The 17,199-nt window shown below is 40.9% G+C and overlaps 1 protein-coding gene across 17 annotated transcripts in view; it reads left to right on the forward strand.

The window, feature by feature from the left end:
- Window positions 1-17,199, forward strand: part of Sox6 (SRY-box transcription factor 6) — a 546,519-nt gene that overhangs the window by 421,144 nt on the left and 108,176 nt on the right. For 14 of the 17 annotated variants that reach the window (XM_085692949.2, XM_085692958.2, XM_085692951.2 and 11 more), the window contains 3 exons: window positions 3,787-3,910; window positions 13,896-13,975; window positions 15,383-15,505. In XM_085692949.2, coding sequence (XP_085549075.1) covers window positions 3,787-3,910; window positions 13,896-13,975; window positions 15,383-15,505 — 327 coding nt within the window. The remainder of the gene's footprint in view (window positions 1-3,786; window positions 3,911-13,895; window positions 13,976-15,382; window positions 15,506-17,199) is intronic. The other 3 variants (XM_085692947.2, XM_087908541.1, XM_087908542.1) reach the window with 3 other exon arrangements.

Here is a 17,199-nt window from a genome sequence, read left to right on the forward strand (position 1 = left end):
GCTTATCTAGACACACAGCATTCACACATATGAGCATACATGTTCACACTACAGACACCATAAAATACACATTCTATGCATAATAAAAACCAAACAACCACATCCATTTGCTAAACGCTGCAGAAACAGTACCTTCAGATGGACAATCACAGCCAAGAGCTAAGGCCTGGCCCCCGTCCACTGCTCCATGTGTTGTCTGCTCCCCTGACACGGCTGATGGGAAATTAAGTTTGGTTTCTTTCTAAGATGCTAATTAATAAGGCGCAGTAGAGACCCATATGTCTCATCTCCAGACAGTTTTTGTAATCCCACCTCTTCTTTTTTTCCAAGCTTTCTTCTTCCTAGAAACTTGGGACTGGGTTACACTCATCAAGGTATATTGTCTGCTAAATGCATGACAAGCCTCTGCCCTCTCAAATGAGTGACTCCGTTAGCTCGTATTTCCCTTCTTGAAGTAGAGTTATGGGTAAGATCCACTCTTTTCTGCTTATCCATAACTTGATTATTTTCTGTTGTCCAGTATACAGAAAACTAAAGAGCTAATGTTGACTATAATACCGTATCACTGTTACGTTAGTGAGTGCGCTGTTTTGGCTTTGGTTGTCTGTTGTATCCTCACAATAACTGTGTAAAGTGCCTCGTCAGTGTTCACAGCTTTGACAGATAGAGTCAGGAGAGTTAAGACTTTCAAGACCACACAACTCCGAAAATATAGGGTACATACTTGGACTTGGCTTTGCTCCCTAACAATAAATGTTCTCAATAAATGTATGTTGTGTAAATGAAGAAAATGCATTGTGCTATCTTCTTTTAAGAGTACATTTGTCAATTGTTTGAACACAATGCATTTTGGTCATGTTCACCCTGCTCTTCTGCTCTTCCCTCAGTTCCTCCCAGATCTACCCCCGCCTCTCTATACCTATTGTATGTCCTTTTTAAAAATTTTATTTATATGAACATTTTGCCTGAACATATCTATGTGTACCATACACATGCCTTGTACGCACTGAGATTAGGAAAGTGCATCAGGTCCCCTGAGACTGTGCTTACAGATGCTTGCAGGACTCCACGTGGATGATAGAAACCAAACTCTGTCTTCCATGAGAGCAGAAAGTACCCTTAACATCTGAGCCATCTCCGCAGCACCACCCCTGCACCTCATCACTTTTAAAGTAACCCATCTAGTACAATTTGGACTGCCCATATTCTCCCTCCTGAGTGTGAGGCCATCACCTGGAGCATGGTCAATCTTTGGGGGCCACATCTTTAAAGAAAACTGACTCTCTGCCCTAGAAGCCATCAGCCGTCCATAACTCCTCAGAGGTAGAGGCTCACGAACTTTCGCTTCTGTGCTAGAATGTTGCCGGCTTCATCGTGTGCAGGCAGCCACAGCTGCTGTGAGCTCATGAGCACAGCAATCCTGTCACATCCTGAGCACACTGTCTTTCTGACCCTGACTACTTAGACTCTTTGTGCTCCCTCTTCTGTGATGTTCTCTGAGCCTTGGCGAGGTGGGTGATACAGATGCCCATTTGTGTCAATCCACTGACACTAGCTTCTTAATGCTAGATTTTCAGTAATCAGAGAATCAGAAAGTTGAAATGACTCCATATGTTTTGTGTATGTGTATATATGTTCACACACACACACACACACACACACCTGCTTATGTAGAAGTAGTCAGCAACTCTAGGGAAAAGGCAGGTTCTGCCACATCTCAGAGACATTTTTGGATAAGCTTATCAGAAAATTTATCTTTATACAATGCTTTCCTAAAAGTTTTACATTCTTTTTGAGACTAGTTCTCTCCCTGTAACTGCTCAATCTCAACATCATCTTCCATACATGACACATGATGTATTGCTATTCTCTCTCTCTCTCTCTCTCTCTCTCTCTCTCTCTCTCTCTCTCTCTCTCTCTCTCTCTCTCTCTCTTCCTCCCCCATTTCTCCCCCCCTCCTTCTCTCCTTCAAACTGAGTAGGGGTGATTTCTTCAACTGCTTCTCACTTCCCTAATACACAATAGCAGTTTATCACATTGATGGGTAAAAGAGAAGAAGGAAGAAAAGAGAAACACGTTGCCTCATTTTCGGGGTAAAGCATCTGTATGGTGCTCTAGGCACATGTTAGGACCATGTTTCTGGGGGACCATGAAAGGGTGCCCTGTGCAGTTGTCACTCATAAAGACATTGTGTTTTGTTTTCTGACATGGAACATGCCCCCTTAATCTTGGACATCACACGGGGTCACAGGAAATGGGTCGAACAGCAAACCTGGTGCTTTTCTTCCAGGCTAAAGGTGAGGCATGGGCACTAGAGGCTCAGCACCAGTTTGAGCAGGCTAAGTGTGTTCTCCCATGGACAAAGCTCGGGCTTAGCTCAGCTAAAACAGAAGAAACAGCTGCTCAAAGCTACTTTCTGTCACGCCCCGCTGGCAAGGTAGTAATTGCACAAAGACCTTTTTATTATAAGTTGATTTTCCTGAGAAATGAATTCAGAAAAATACTGTAAAGTGTTTATTTTTTGCTTGCCCTTTATTAACCCACATCTTGGGGTATTCCCCAGAGAAAGACTGTGGGTGAATGAAACCTCTCAGACCCACACAGACGCACGTGCATGATAGCCCTGGCTGGGAATGGCCAGGGCCAGGAGAAGGCGAGCTGGTACTGTTTAGACAGGGCATCGCTCATATATGGTATTTTGCCTAGAGAAGAGATTTAGGAATTTAGGCTGAGGAACCATTTGAGTGTGTAGAATTGCTGGCAAACATTTATATCTTAAATAGTATATAATAGTATATGTAGCCCTTTCCTGCGTTTAAAAAGCCATAGATTTGTCTAAACCAAAAGACCGTGCCTTTTGGCACATTTCTGTTCTGATCTTTCAATGAGGAAAGTCCCATAGCTCAGCCTGTGGACTCAGACCCTAAGGCCAGGACAAAGCCTTCCCGCTCCGCTGTGCTGGAACCAGGGCAGCATGCTAGAGTGAGGAAGGGAGCTAGGAGATTAAAAGGTGGTTTTCAGGAGCATGATTCTGTCATAGCTCTGATTTCCTTTATATGGAGTACAAATACTGATGGAGAGTGAATATTTCTCTCTTTCGCATTTTTGTGGTCTTTGATACGTTTATTGAGGTCAAATGAAATCTGATATAGTAGGATTTATTATGAGTTGCTCAGTGGATACAACTCCATAATTACTGAGCTACATGGCAGTGCATAAAGCTGACAAGCAATTTATATGTTGCATCGAGGTGTGTATGGCAAAGGATATTAGTTTAATTGGGCGCCAAGATATAGTAGCCTTAAATCTGAAGCTCTGTGTGTTTAATATAATGCAGCGAGGCTTTGGAAGAAGCTTCTCAACGAGGGAGACACAGCTTCTGGAATATATAACAATTAGACACTGAACACTGTTTCACGATGACACGTAGAATGCAGTGCAGGGGAAAGGGCAAAGCCTCTCACTCACAGGGTGAGAGAAAGGAACATTTAGTTTTCTGTTCTTTCTTTAAGAAAAAAGGTGAGAAAAACAAGTCAAGAGAGAAGGCCATTAACCACCTAGTGGACGCAGGGGTGTGGTCAGACTGTAGTGAAACCATGGCATGGATGTCCTGATGGCATCTAAGGAGAGGCCTTAGGTGAAGTTTGTCTGTATTTCTCAACTTCAGATCTGGAAGGGGTTAGAGGTGGGCGGCTGTGCGGGCACCAGAACACCTCCAGCAGTGGAAAACAAATGCTTCTTGGCGACATCTGCTCCCTGTCTGATCACAGGCTCTCTTCTGTTTAGCAGGTTCAGGGGCACATGCCTCCGCTCATGATCCCAATTTTTCCACATGACCAGCGGACCCTGGCAGCAGCTGCTGCCGCCCAACAGGGATTCCTCTTCCCCCCTGGAATAACATACAAGCCAGGTAAGTGGAGAGCTGCGGCACAGTTTTGGAAATGCTCGGGCCCACATGTTTTTACTCAGTAGTCACAACAAACACAGGCACAGACAAGGGAGCTATGGATAAAAACACACATATAACAGCCTATTTTGAAGTAAAACCAGGGCTGGGGAGGCGGGGCATTGTAAGAACTAATTCTTGCTAAACTAAAATCTCTAGAACTTTGACTTTCCTTTCTCATGTTTGAGTTTGTTCTGAACTCACAGATGAAGTCCTGTGTGGCTCTTGCTCCTCTCTCTTTTTCCTTTTTTTTTTTTTTGCCGCCCGCCCCTCTTGCTCCTCTCTCATACCTACACCTTTTTATTAGCTGTGTCTGTGGTTGTCCACGGGTCTTTTCTTTCTCCCGTGAGCTTCCACACACTGGGAAACTAGTCACATACAGTAGAAAATGCTGCTGTTGTTTTTTGTAAGATTTCTCTCAGAATAAAAAAAAGTTAAAGCTGCTGATTTAATTAGCTCACCACTAATGGTAAAGTTCTTTTTGATTTTGGTCTAAATAATGAAGCATTCAGTAATATTCTTCATTCATCCTTGAACCTCAAAAAAAAAAGCAGGTCACATAACCTTGTAGTGAAATATGCTTTGAGATGATTTAGCAAATGTTATGATTTTTCTTTTTTCCTCTGAGTTTACTGGACTCCTGGGGAATTCAATTAGGGGCATAATGGTTTGAAGCTCTTTCAGAGCCTCCTTGTAAACATGGCTTTAAATGTTTAAAGATAGGTTGCCAAAGGAATCCAATGTAAGAAAATAGCCAAGTACACAGAAGCCAACCTCAATTTCATTTGTGCGTTCTTTGTAAGTGACCCCAGCTCAGAAGTAGTGACCTTGTTCTGTTCATTAATAATTTCTGTGTCAAGTTCTTTTTAACACATTAACCTGATTATATGAACCACCTAGTCAGGGTACAGCCAGTCTGAAGGCAGCAGTTTCTTTGCATATGTGACTTCGAATGTGAACAAAGGCATTTAAATATGCCTAAGCCACAGATATAAACCACCTCGCAGAGATCCTACAGGAGCAGATGAAACCGCCCAAAAGCTTCGAGCATGAACACCTCACTTGTGTTTAGTAGGGAACTCCCTTCCCTGTGAGGAAGGAATCTGGGGAGGCTCAGGTGATCCAAGGGATGGATACCCGTGCTGAGGGACTGGTCCATCTAAGAGCTGACCAAAAAAAAAAAAAAAAATCTTTAAACACAAAAAGGTCAAGGTAGGCATCTCAGATTCAAAAAAGGAAGAATGTGCTCTGAAATCAGAAATGATAGGTGTACAGTGATGTTGAAAAGTTCTGGCTTTTAAAACACATTATATTCATTTTGCTTCGTTATTAAATCTGTGCAGATATTCTAAAATCTGAGGTACTGCTGGTTTCCACATTTTAGATTAGGCGTCCTGGTCCTGTATTCCCATGAGGCTCTTAGAAACCTGAGTGGAAGAAATTATGTCATTCAAATTATTAAACATTTGATTTCCTACAATGGAGTTTTCACAGCAAGTTACCCCTCCCTATAATGTTGGCCTCTGCAATAAGTATAAGAAAGCACATGTCCATTGGCGCTCTTGCTCTGAGTTAGTTCTTTATGGCAACTTCATTTCGACATTGATGTAAACTGAGTTTATTGTTTCATCTTGATTCAGAGCTGGCATCCCTGACCCAGTTTGGGGAAGTCTTTCAGTGTTTGTCTGAAATCAACAGACATTATCTGTTGGTTTAATATTCTTACCGCTAATGTTCTCTGCAGCTCCAGATCACACATGGGCGTTGTTCTTTGCTATTGTAGACATCTTACTGTATGGTACTTAATTTGATTATAGCAATGGCGCCATTTCTCAGGGGGTAGATATGGCTATTTGTTCATTTAATTAAGGTTGTTTCTCTCCCACAGGCGTTGATGAGGCTGTACCATGTAAGTGAGAAGTTATAGATGGGAATAATTTGGTACAGGACTTAGTGAGTTTTCAGTAAACTCAGAGATGTGTGCTTGGATAACAAAGATGTGCTTGGTTAGGCTGGCTAACCCTGTTGAGAGCAGTACAGTGGGGTCAGGTTGTAGGAAGAGTCTTAATCACAGGCAAGCTGCTATCTAAAGGTATTTCCTATTAACCTCAATATTATATCAAATAATTTATACAGAATTTTAAATCCTTTAGTATTTTAGTAAATCTAAACTTTATTATAAATACAAGCTATGTCTAAAATGGATTAAACACTCTTAAGCTGTGAGTAGAGAATTTACAGATTTGTGAAACTAAGCCAGGCAGTCTTTGGTCATCAACAGGAGTTGGGGAGAACACTATTGGACTGGAATCTGGACAGGCAAACCTTTTTTCCCAAACCGAATCCTGATCACTTCACTTGAAATGTATATGAGCAACTATAAGATTGGAGAGAGATACACAAGCCTGAAGACAGTGGCATACATTCCTATCTGGGTCCCCTAAGTGAGAAAAGGAATAAGTGCTTCCTTGGTCTTTATAAAATGGAACATAAAATCCTTTCTTTTTGCTTCTTCCATCTCTCCCTCCTGGAACTGCCATATTTTCCTGGTGTTTTTGAGCTGAGGAAACTGATTCACCTGATTGAACAACTGTCTTGCCAGAAGCAAGGACCATTGTGGGTTGTCTCTCACTGCTTGTTGAAATTGGCCAAATCGAATCCTGTGTTAGAGTAGTGTGGACACATGGACACATTTAGGGCTCTGAGCCTTCTCTCCCCTCCAGGTGATCTGACTGTATCTCTGGAAGTTGTAGGGTGCCGGCTATGCTGCCCACCACATGAGATCTTCCATCTCTAAGTAGTTGAGAAAGCTAGCTGCCAGGATACGGTATAGGAAGCATCTTCAGGGGGCATTTCTCAGACTGGCATTTATAGAAGTAGCTTTAATAGGTTCTAATCCCTCAATTTTATTCTTATTTGGTCCTATAATTAGAGACATCTTTCAGATAGGGATTCACTAGGGCCCAGAACATAAGTTGTTCTGCTTGCTCACATTTGTGAGCCCTAAATGCAACAATCAGAGAGAGAGTAACCACATTTGAGCATGGATGCCTGAAATCAAATGAGAAAACCCCTTCACAGTTGCCAGTATGTCCATCAGGGTTGGCTAACCTGAAAAATAAAACCATGTCTAGTCTGCTTTGTATTCCAAGGATAGGCCAGTTGGCTACTGTCTTACGTAGTTGGGATTTTAAAACCATTATGTCTGACCAGCACAATTGACTTTTCCTCAGAGATTCTAAGAGCAGAACATATGCTTGTGCCTGGACCCTGCACGTACTCCTTCTTCTACGCTGTAGCTAATGCTTATTATATGACTGTGGTGTAAGAAAAAGTCAGACACAAAATATAGAAATTGAATATCCACATGTTTTGCAAGTGGGCATCCAGTTTTTCTCACACAATTTGTTAGAAAAACCACCCTCTTCCTTTTAATGGTTGTGACACCTTCTCAAAAATAAATTGAGTGTATGTGTGAGGTTCTGTCTGTCTGTTCCCTCTGCTGTGCCAGCCAGCTTGTCTCAGTCAGTACAGGCCTGCGGCTTTGCAGTCTGTTCAGGTGGCGCAGCTCCTCTGCCTTTACTCATCTTTTTAAAGATTGTTGCAGTTCTGAGGGACTCTTGGAATTAGTTATGAGCTTAAAAACTGCTCTTTTCTATTTTGTGTAAAGAATTGTTGATAGGGATTGCCTTGAATATGTAGATTTCTTTGAATAGTCTTAACATCGTGATAATGTTGTCTTCTTGTCAATACAGAAACTTCTTTCTGTGTATATCTGTCTCTACTTCTTTCATTAAAAATATCCACTGACAAATGAAGATTGTACGTACTTATGGTGTCCCTCATGGTGTACGTTTTGATACATGGATAGATTATATAATGTTCAACCAGGTGAGCCTACCAATCTCCTCAAACATTTGTAATTTTGTTTCCATGCTGGAACACTTAAAGTCCTTTCTTCCTTCCTGAAACACATACTTCCTCTGTATTGTGACCTGCAGTCATTGTGCTGGCCAATGGGATGCCAGGGTTTGTTTCTCCTAACTGCATCGTAGTGCTTATTGATCAAACTGTCCTCATGCCTTCTTCCCTTTGAGTTTCCATGACTCTTTGACAATTGCTGTTCAGCCTCCAATTTCTATGAGATCTACTGACTTTAGATTTCTACATATGAACAGGAGCATGCAATCCTTGTCCTCCTGTGCTTTGGCTTGTTTCTCTTAACACAATGGCCAGTTCCGTGCCTGTTAGCACAGATGACACACTTTGTCCTTTTATGGTTAAATAGTGCTCCATGCGTGTGTCCACATTTCCCCCATTTTTTTTCAGTTGGTGGACATCTAGGCAATTTTATGGCTTCATTATTTATTTCAACAGTGTTTTATAGTTTTCAGGGTGTAACTCTTTCCATCTCTTTGGTTAGATTTATACCCAGGTGTTAAATTCTTTTAGGCAGGATCATAAATGGAATTTCTTTCTTAATTTCCTTTTGGCTTATTTATATTTACTCTTGGCATAAATAACTAAATTGAGAATTTTTCTGTTAATCCTAATACGTGTATATGGTATATTATATATACATATACACATATATATGAATTTGTGTGTGTGTGTGTGTATTCCAAAATAGATTATTTTTTACTTTTCTTACCAGTTTGGATGTTTTTCCATCTTTTTATTGTGCAGTAATGCTGGATGGGGCTTTTAAGACAGTGATGACCGGCACCGGGGAGATGGGCATTGTTGTCTGGTTCCTGGTATTTCAGGGGAAGCTTTTAGTTTCTTGCCATTGAGTACAGTGTTAGCTGGGTATCTTTAACTAACTCTTGGCCATTCTGATTTTTTTTTATTTAGAGTTCTAGAGTCCTTATCATGGAATGGTTAAGCATGTTTTTTATTTAATTTTGAGATGATCATGCAGGACTCCCACACACACCTTTGTTCTGTTATGTAATGCATTTAATTGATTTGCTTAGATGGAACTACCTTATAATTTCTGGGATAAATCCTACTTGTTATGGCAAATAATACTTCCAATATTCTGTTGGCTTGAATTTGCTCATGTTTTCTTAAGAATACTGCATTTACATTCATAAAGAATGTTGGTTTTAATTTTTTTTTTCCCATGACATACTTACCTGTCAGCAAGCTATCTGAGGCCTTACAGACTAGAGAAGAACTATTCTCTTCCACTTTCTGGAAGGGTTCATAAAGGTGCTATAAATGCTTCTTCAGTATTTCTCAGAATGCTGGGGAACCCTTCTAGTCCAGTCACTTCTTTGTTGGGGTTTTGATCACTAATTCAATTCTTTGTTTGTTATAGATCTGTTGAGATTTCCTATTTGAGCTTGAGTAGTTAGGTAATTTTTGTGTTTTCTGTTTCTTCTGAGTTGTTTAATTGGCTGGCATACAATGCTTACAGTTGTTAGCTGATTTTTCTTTTATTGCATACCATTTGTTGCCAAGATAACCCCATGTGTGTGAGTAATCTCATTAATTTTTATAACTACCCTAAGATATAAGTGGGGATAAGTAGTGTTCTATTTTATTAAATGAAAAGAATAAAATAAAAATTTTAAGTGTTAATTAAATTTTCTGGGGCTTCACATCTCAAAAACAATGGTTTTAGCATTCAGGCTAAAGTTCTCCAGATGGATATTTCATGCTCTTGGGAGAATAATCTAAATGGATATGATTTTAAGGAACTCTTAAACTTTTTGTTTAAAAAATAATTTTGCATGAGTTTACCAAAACAACATCTTACAAAGCTAGCCATTGCTCTTTCAGAATATTTCAAAGTAGGGGTGTATCACCAACGTTGGAACACAGATTGATGCAATCCGTATATCTAGAATGAAAGCATTTCTGTAATGTTCCCACCAGTGCCTCTATTTTTAGTGTGAGTGGTGAGGTCCAGCAAGAAGATATAATCACCGGTATAGCCCAACCTGTGAGAACATCAAGGTTTATTTCCTGTGTCTTCTCGTGTATGGAGTTTCTGTCACAGATGAGTCCTAACTACACATGAGCTTTGGGTTGCTATCTGAGTTGACTTCTTATGGGGATGGTTCATTCAGATTCACTTACTTAATTGCCATCAAGAAAATGCCATGATTTTCAGGTGGTTGGCCAAGGGTCTAAGATGCAGCCACAAAATAAGTGATGGGATAAATATGGCCCATGAGTTTTAGCTTTTTAAGAGGCATGTAGAACAATATATGTGATAGTAAATGAATAAGTAAAACCAGGCAAAAAAAATCTTTTCACTTGTACTAGTATTTGATGAATAGAAGAGGAATTTAGCAGGAGAAATGAGAATATGCTGGTTTCAAAAATGCATATCATAATGTTTTCTTTTCTTGTGCGCCCTGAACAAAGTGAAAGTAGTGTGTTAGAGCTTTAAATACTTTACTTATTACCTGCAAACCTCTGCTACAGTGCAGCATCATGCAGGGTAAGTCTGGACCTGCTAAATCTTCTCAGAGGACCAAGAGATGATGTACAAATTGACACATTCAAGTCTGTATTAGAGACTTTTGTGTAGTGACAAGAACAATGGTACCCCATGAAAGTACGGCCCATAGTTTTGTCAGTGTCCTTGTGATGCCACCATAATAATTTGTGAAGTTAGGGATGTGTAACATACTGGTCTTCTGTGTAAGAGGGTGGAAATGAAATAGGAGACTTTATTCTGTTACTGAAGAATCTGAATCCTCACTCCTAGTTCTGATTTTTTTCTTTTTCCCTTCTACTCTTCCCAAGTCTCAAAATGACTTTTACAATGTGTTAATGTCTATGATTTAGAAATCTAAGAATCTACAACTCTCCCAACCCCTTGCCTCTCTGAAGAACGAAAATAGATGGACAGAATTTTGCTGTGAGCTTTTGACTGTGTTTTTCTGATTTTTTAAATGACTCCTTTTAGAAAGTAGGATTTATATATGAAATGTACCCACTAAAATATTCTGGGAGGTATCTAGTGTGTTCCAGGTTCTTGGGATAAGTTCGCCTCCTCTAGTGATTAATTAAATGCACTAAGGTTTGGGCTTATCTCAGTGTCTCTGTAAATTTAAGAATTTACTCTCTCTCTCTCTCTCTCTCTCTCTCTCTCTCTCTCTCTCTCTCACACACACACACACACACACACACACACACACACACTCGGGACTCTTGGTGTGGAGGGAATGCCAAAGGAATTCTGCCTGTTTTGATGAATGAATCCAGTGCCAGCCACATTTATGCAAGTCTCAATTCTGTTTTGTGCTCACTCTACATTCATAGCAAGATGGTCAGAAGATGGACTTATAGAGTGACCACTGCTTTTCAGATTGGTGTTTGGGGACTGTCTTTTTAGACTTGAGGTAACAAGGGCCAGATTACAGTCATGTCTAAAGTGAACCTGTTCCAACAGGCTGCCTCTTTCTTTGTACAAATTTAAAAAGAATGGTCCTCATGCAAACATTTCACATCCAGAAACAAATTTGAAAAAAAAATTGCTGCAACATGTTGGCTGATTCCCTGCCAAGTCAGTCACTGCAAACTTTCCTTGATTGACTTTTACAAAGAACATTAGAGTGTGTAGAAGGAAGTGTGTGACTTTATCACAAACTAAACTTGTATTGCCCTGAAATCCCCCTTCCTGTTACTTTTTTTTTTCTTCTATGGTTTACCCTCATCCCCCTTCCCTGTCTTTATACTCCCCTCCTTCCTCTAACCATCCTTGGTGATATACTCCATTGCTCTAATGTATTCATTTTGACTTTTAGTACTGATACAATGATGGGTTCTGGAGAAATAGCTTTCTGAAGATCTATTCAGATATGCAGATTCAAACCCGCAGAAAGGTTAAAAATATTTTGAAAATATGCTTGTCAACAGTGGAAAGAAAGCTGTTTGTAGCCAGCAGGTGAGCTGGAGAGTACTACAGGGTGTGGTAGAGATAGTCATAAATTAACTGGCAAGCCAGAAACCATGTAAAAAGCCGACTATTTCACGGCACAGTGGCATGACAGCTATGGAGAAGGAGTGCCCTGGGGAATTCTTTCAGAGTTTGATTTTTTAAAATATGTTTGACATGAAAAATGTTTTAGTACAAATAAAGCCACTGGTATTAAACTTCCAGGGAGGGGGTTGTGGTGTAGAGTTGCATGAATAATGCATGACATTTAAAGAAAGAACAGCTTTAAAATGTTTGGGGAGGAGGTCTGTGCTGATGGGTGGAATGGTTATTTTTTCCCTCTATTTTTGAAACATCATTAATTCAGTATCATTTGTGTTTTTTTAAAAAGCTCATAAGATATCCACCAAAAGGAAAAAAAATACCGTTTGACTTAGATCAAGATATTCTTTCTTCAGATAATTTAGTTTAAATATCAAGACGATCAGTAGACTTATTTAAGCATAAAGTGATAGTCATTTGCTATAAAAATAATTTTGCTTAGTTATCTTTTTTAAAAAGCTCATAGAGTAGGACAGACTCAAATCAACCTCATGGAAGGGGAAAAACAAGGTCAGATATTTTGAACATTACTCCATAGGAGACCGGCACAATGTGGCGTTAGCGAGTGCACTGCGGCAGCACCCCGTTTGCAATCAGAAGCCAATTGTTACTGAACTGTGCACAGGCACACACTGTGCTCAATGGTCTGATGAGGTATTATGGATATGACGCAAAGAGACTGTGCAGATCAGAAGCTAACAATTTGTTAAAAGTGAAAGCGACTTAACATTTACATTGGGCCAGCTGAGTAGCACTTTACATGGCAAGCAGGCCGCGTTCCAAGGAACCAGGGGTACCAGGCGAGCTGCAGGTGTGCGCGCCCATGCAGACAAAAACAAGAGGTTCTCTTGCCTTCTGGTTGACAACCTCAGTACCTGGAATTCTTCCTGCAATGTCTCTTCATTATTACATTCCGTGTTCAGTGTGGAAAAGTTCATGCAAAACAGCATGATTATTATACATGTCAAAAATGTGTGGGGGAACAGCCTATTAAAATATAGCCTAGAGATAGTACATAACACTGACTTTAAATAAGTAGCTGGAACCAGAGTGCTACTACATTAAGTCATTGACATTGTGTGATTCATCCACAAATATTAATTTTTAGTTCACATAATGCCATTCCAATATGTCCCTTATCCCTTTCTCTTGGCTCTTTGGGGTTCTGGTCATGGCCTGTGTTCTCAGGTCACAGGAGGTGTTTTGATCTCCTGTGTAGGTGTTGGCTTGGTCTTGAAACACTCACTGCCAGGTTTTCAGTGCAGACAGTCCATGCAAAACGTGTAGTTATTTAATTATTATCACTAAAAGGATTTGGTCAGTGCCTGTGTGCCTGATTCTACACGAGGCTGCCCTACTCTAGTACTGGAGGTTAAAATAAAAGACACAGATTTCCACTGTCAGTAAGGTGCCAGCATTTCACAAAGTGCCTGCAGGTAAGATTAGCCATATCAAAGAGGATGTTTTTTTAATCATGTTATTTACTTTTCATGAAATAACACTTAGCATTATGGTCAGTCACTAGCAAATAATCTTTTTGGGACTCTTAAGACTACACTTTACCTACCAAGCTCAAACTTTGTTTCTTCTAAGAGAAAAACCTCTTTTCACAGTGCACTGAACATCAGCCTGGCTTGAAGATTTTTTTTTTTGACTCTTAAAAAAATGATGTATTACAGGATTTGTAGTGGAGCGAACATGCTTGAATTGCACATTTATTTTTTTTCAACATCACATTCATGTTTTGCCAGTTTGCCTACCAGCTATCTGTTAACAAAAAGTTCCAAGGCGGCAGCGCAAGCCTGTGCCCAGCTAAGCCTTTTGTTTCTGCAGATGTTTGGGCTTAGGGCAATGTTGTAAAGCTCAGGCGAGCCAAGGACCATGTTTCTACTTGTCTGCTGCGATTCCCCGTGCATTGTCTAAACCTGTGCGCATTGTTCTTTCCGACAGGTGATAACTACCCCGTACAGTTCATTCCGTCAACAATGGCAGCTGCTGCTGCTTCTGGACTCAGCCCTTTACAGCTCCAGGTAAGTGCCAGGAGGTGAAAAGAATGTGGGAGAAGGGCCAGTGCTTTAGTGGAAACCTGCAAGCCAGCTGTATCCTAAATAATGGCCCGAATGTTAAATCATGTTTTAATCAGAGTCTAGAGAATTAACACCTTATGTACTTAGTGCACTGGAAATGGAAGAGAAAAGTGCCAGTTCCAGCCATCTTTAAAGGAACCCCGATGTCACAGTTTGGTACTGTATGCTCTCTTTCAGAAAGTTAAGAGTTTTACATTAAGGCTAGTCATTGAATATGTTACCCTTTTCCTTATCAGTGTTTCAGCTGTGTTTCCATTATGCACAAATATACAGATTAGCTTGTCCACCGTCAGTTTTAGACTAGAGACATTGCTTGGCCTTTTCCTCCTCATAGCTCATGGAATAAGGAGTCATTATTCTGAGTTGCTTTGACTGTTTAGGTAAATATAGAAACACTGTTCCCGAGAGTGTAATGTGACATTGTTCTCACCAGGGCTAAAGGTCTAGGCATGAAACCCAACTTAGTTCAGGGTCAGCATCTTTTGTTTATCAAACTAATCATTTTTGGAGGCTGACCAAAAAATTATTTGCACCTTACATTCCTCATAGTAAAATGAAGTATTTTGAATAGGCCTGGGTGGCCTTTACACAGTTCTAACAACCCCACTAGAGCCATAAATTGACTTTAAATATGAATATATTTAGTGGTAAAAACAGAGTCAAAGTTTTAGCATTTGATTAGTTAGAAATACAGGATAAGTTAAATTTCCACACAGTTCGAAGTTCCTTAAAGACAGTCTTTGTTTGATTTTATTTGAGCTTTCCTTTTGAATCTCGGGAGGAGCTTCTAGACAGATAGGGTTTTTGTGTAGCTACCGCCTGTGAGACGTGGCCATAAACACAGGCCACTGCCGTAACAACGACGAAAACAAACAAACCCCAAACACTTCAAACATTTTCAGTTGGGGCAGTAGGAAGAATTTTTGCAACACTGGAGAGGTTTCTGTCACAAGCCTCACCTTGGCAGCATAAAATTGTCCTGACTAGAGGTACCTGGGACAGGGGCATCTTGGCAGCGGGATGTCCCACTATGTCTCTTCAGGGACATTTGCCGTACACACTCCCAACAGCGGGCGCCCAGGGGAAGATCGGAAAGGGGCCTCCCATTGGAAACTCTACCCCAGTTCTCTTCGCCCGGCTGTGACTGTGCTGTAGATGCTTTCTTAAGTTAGAGACAGGGGCGTCCTCCCTGGCTGCTCCTCTGCCCAGTTTCTGTACAACAGAGGCTGGGTCTAGGCCTGTGTTCCTTCTTTTGATGTGGTCTATACCCTGCATTGAATTCCGTGTTGTCTCATGAGTTCTGACAATATGTTTTGTCTTTTTTTTTTTTCTGAATATGCCATTAAACAGAAGGGTCATGTCTCCCACCCACAAACTAACCCAAGGCTAAAGGGCATAAGTGACCGTTTTGGCAGGAATTTGGACACCTTTGAACATGGTGGTGGCCACTCTTACAACCACAAACAGATTGAGGTACGAATGCTTCTGTTGGTACTTCTTTGGGTGGGGGACTGGATGGTTCCAGCATATTCTAGGCCCTTTGAAAAGTGACAAACAGCCTGAATGCTAAAGTTGATCTTTTTTGTTTCATTCCTAAGGATACTTTTCTTTTTTTTTCCTTTAGAAAAAAAGGAAAACCTAACCCAAAGCCCTTAAACTAGTTATGTTTTGCCATGTTTTTGTGAGTGGTTTCAAAGCTGTCTTTCCACACTCCTTCCAATTCTTGTGTATGCTGTTGTAATATGTTTAACAAATACTTAACCTTTACAGATCGTTTTCCATTTGACCTTACAGTCCCCTGTAACCTTGATCAACTATGGTTCTGACTGTATAGTTCTACAGCGGAGGGGCAGAGAGATCCAGACAGTCTATTACAGCTGTTAAATACTCTGGGTGTTGGGGTGACTACCCACAGTTGCTAACCCTATCTAAGCTGGTTTCTTTAGTTTTCTCTGGCTGAAGGTGGGTGCCTGGGCCTGGCTGGGCTCACAAGTTTCTTGGATGCCCTTAAAGTGTTTAACCACCCAGAAAAATGCTCTTTCGTGTTGTTGAAAATTTATGCCCTCTCTGTCTGTGTCTCTTTAGAAGATGACGTCCTTCTCTGCACGGGAACTCAGCCCTCCTCTCTGTGGTGCCACACTGGGTCCCTCTCCTGTGTCAATCATTAGCATCTCTCTCTGGGACTGTCAGATATTGGAGGGCTGCCAGGGAGCTACTGGTTTTAAAAAGAAAGATTAATTTTCTGGGTTAGATCAAATACCAAACTTTATATTCTAACCCAGATGAGAACCTTTTCCTAATTCTCTACTCTGAAAACACTCAGTGTAACTATGCTCAGCCCTTTGGTCCTGTCTGTGTACATACATCAGTAATCTATGACTTTGATATCTCCTCTGCCACTTTTCAACCCACCTGTTTGGAAAATGATGATAAAATGATGGGGTGATCACACATAAGAAGAAGGAGGACAAATAAAAGGCCACCTTAAAATGTCCCAAAGACAAGCTGCAGTACTCTCTGTTACTTCCCAGTGGTGGGCGCAGAAGGACTGGGCTTTCCACTCTGCCATGACTAGACTCAGATGAGCACAACACCTGCTGTCTTCTACACAGCCAGAATAGAGTTCTCTCAAAGGCCTTTTGCTGGCTATAGAAATGCACCATGTCTTTGGGCAGTGTGAAAATCAGCTTGATCCAGAGAACTAAAGAGAGGTGAGGGGGGCATCTGTGTGACGGTAGGTAGCGGGGTGACACAATCAAGACACACAGCACAAGAGTTGTAAGTGCTAGGAGATTGGGAAAGCAGGTGACCTTGGCTCACTCTTTGCCTTTCAAAGGTCCTCTCTAGGGATATTGTGCTCTGAGCTTCCTCCTTCCTTTAGCTAGGTTTCCACCAAATCTCTCCCATTACCTCATGCTTCACCCCCGATATCCTCCCTCACAGGCACAAATGCTTGTTGTGTCAGATCTGGCTTCTGGAACCCCCGGCGTCATGCACAGGGGTACCATAGCTTTCCAGAGCCACAAAGGTGCTGACTGAGAAGCTAGGGACATGTCACATATCTGTCACTTGGGCCAGATAGCAAACCCATTCTATGCAAGAGCTTTTATAGCTTTGTAGTTTAAGTGTATCTGGTCTGAGAGTATCCTGGGATTTTATTTATACTA

This window comes from Myodes glareolus, chromosome 7 (assembly GCF_982192425.1).
Source record: "Myodes glareolus chromosome 7, mMyoGla1.1, whole genome shotgun sequence".
NCBI classification, from domain to species: domain Eukaryota; kingdom Metazoa; phylum Chordata; class Mammalia; order Rodentia; family Cricetidae; genus Myodes; species Myodes glareolus.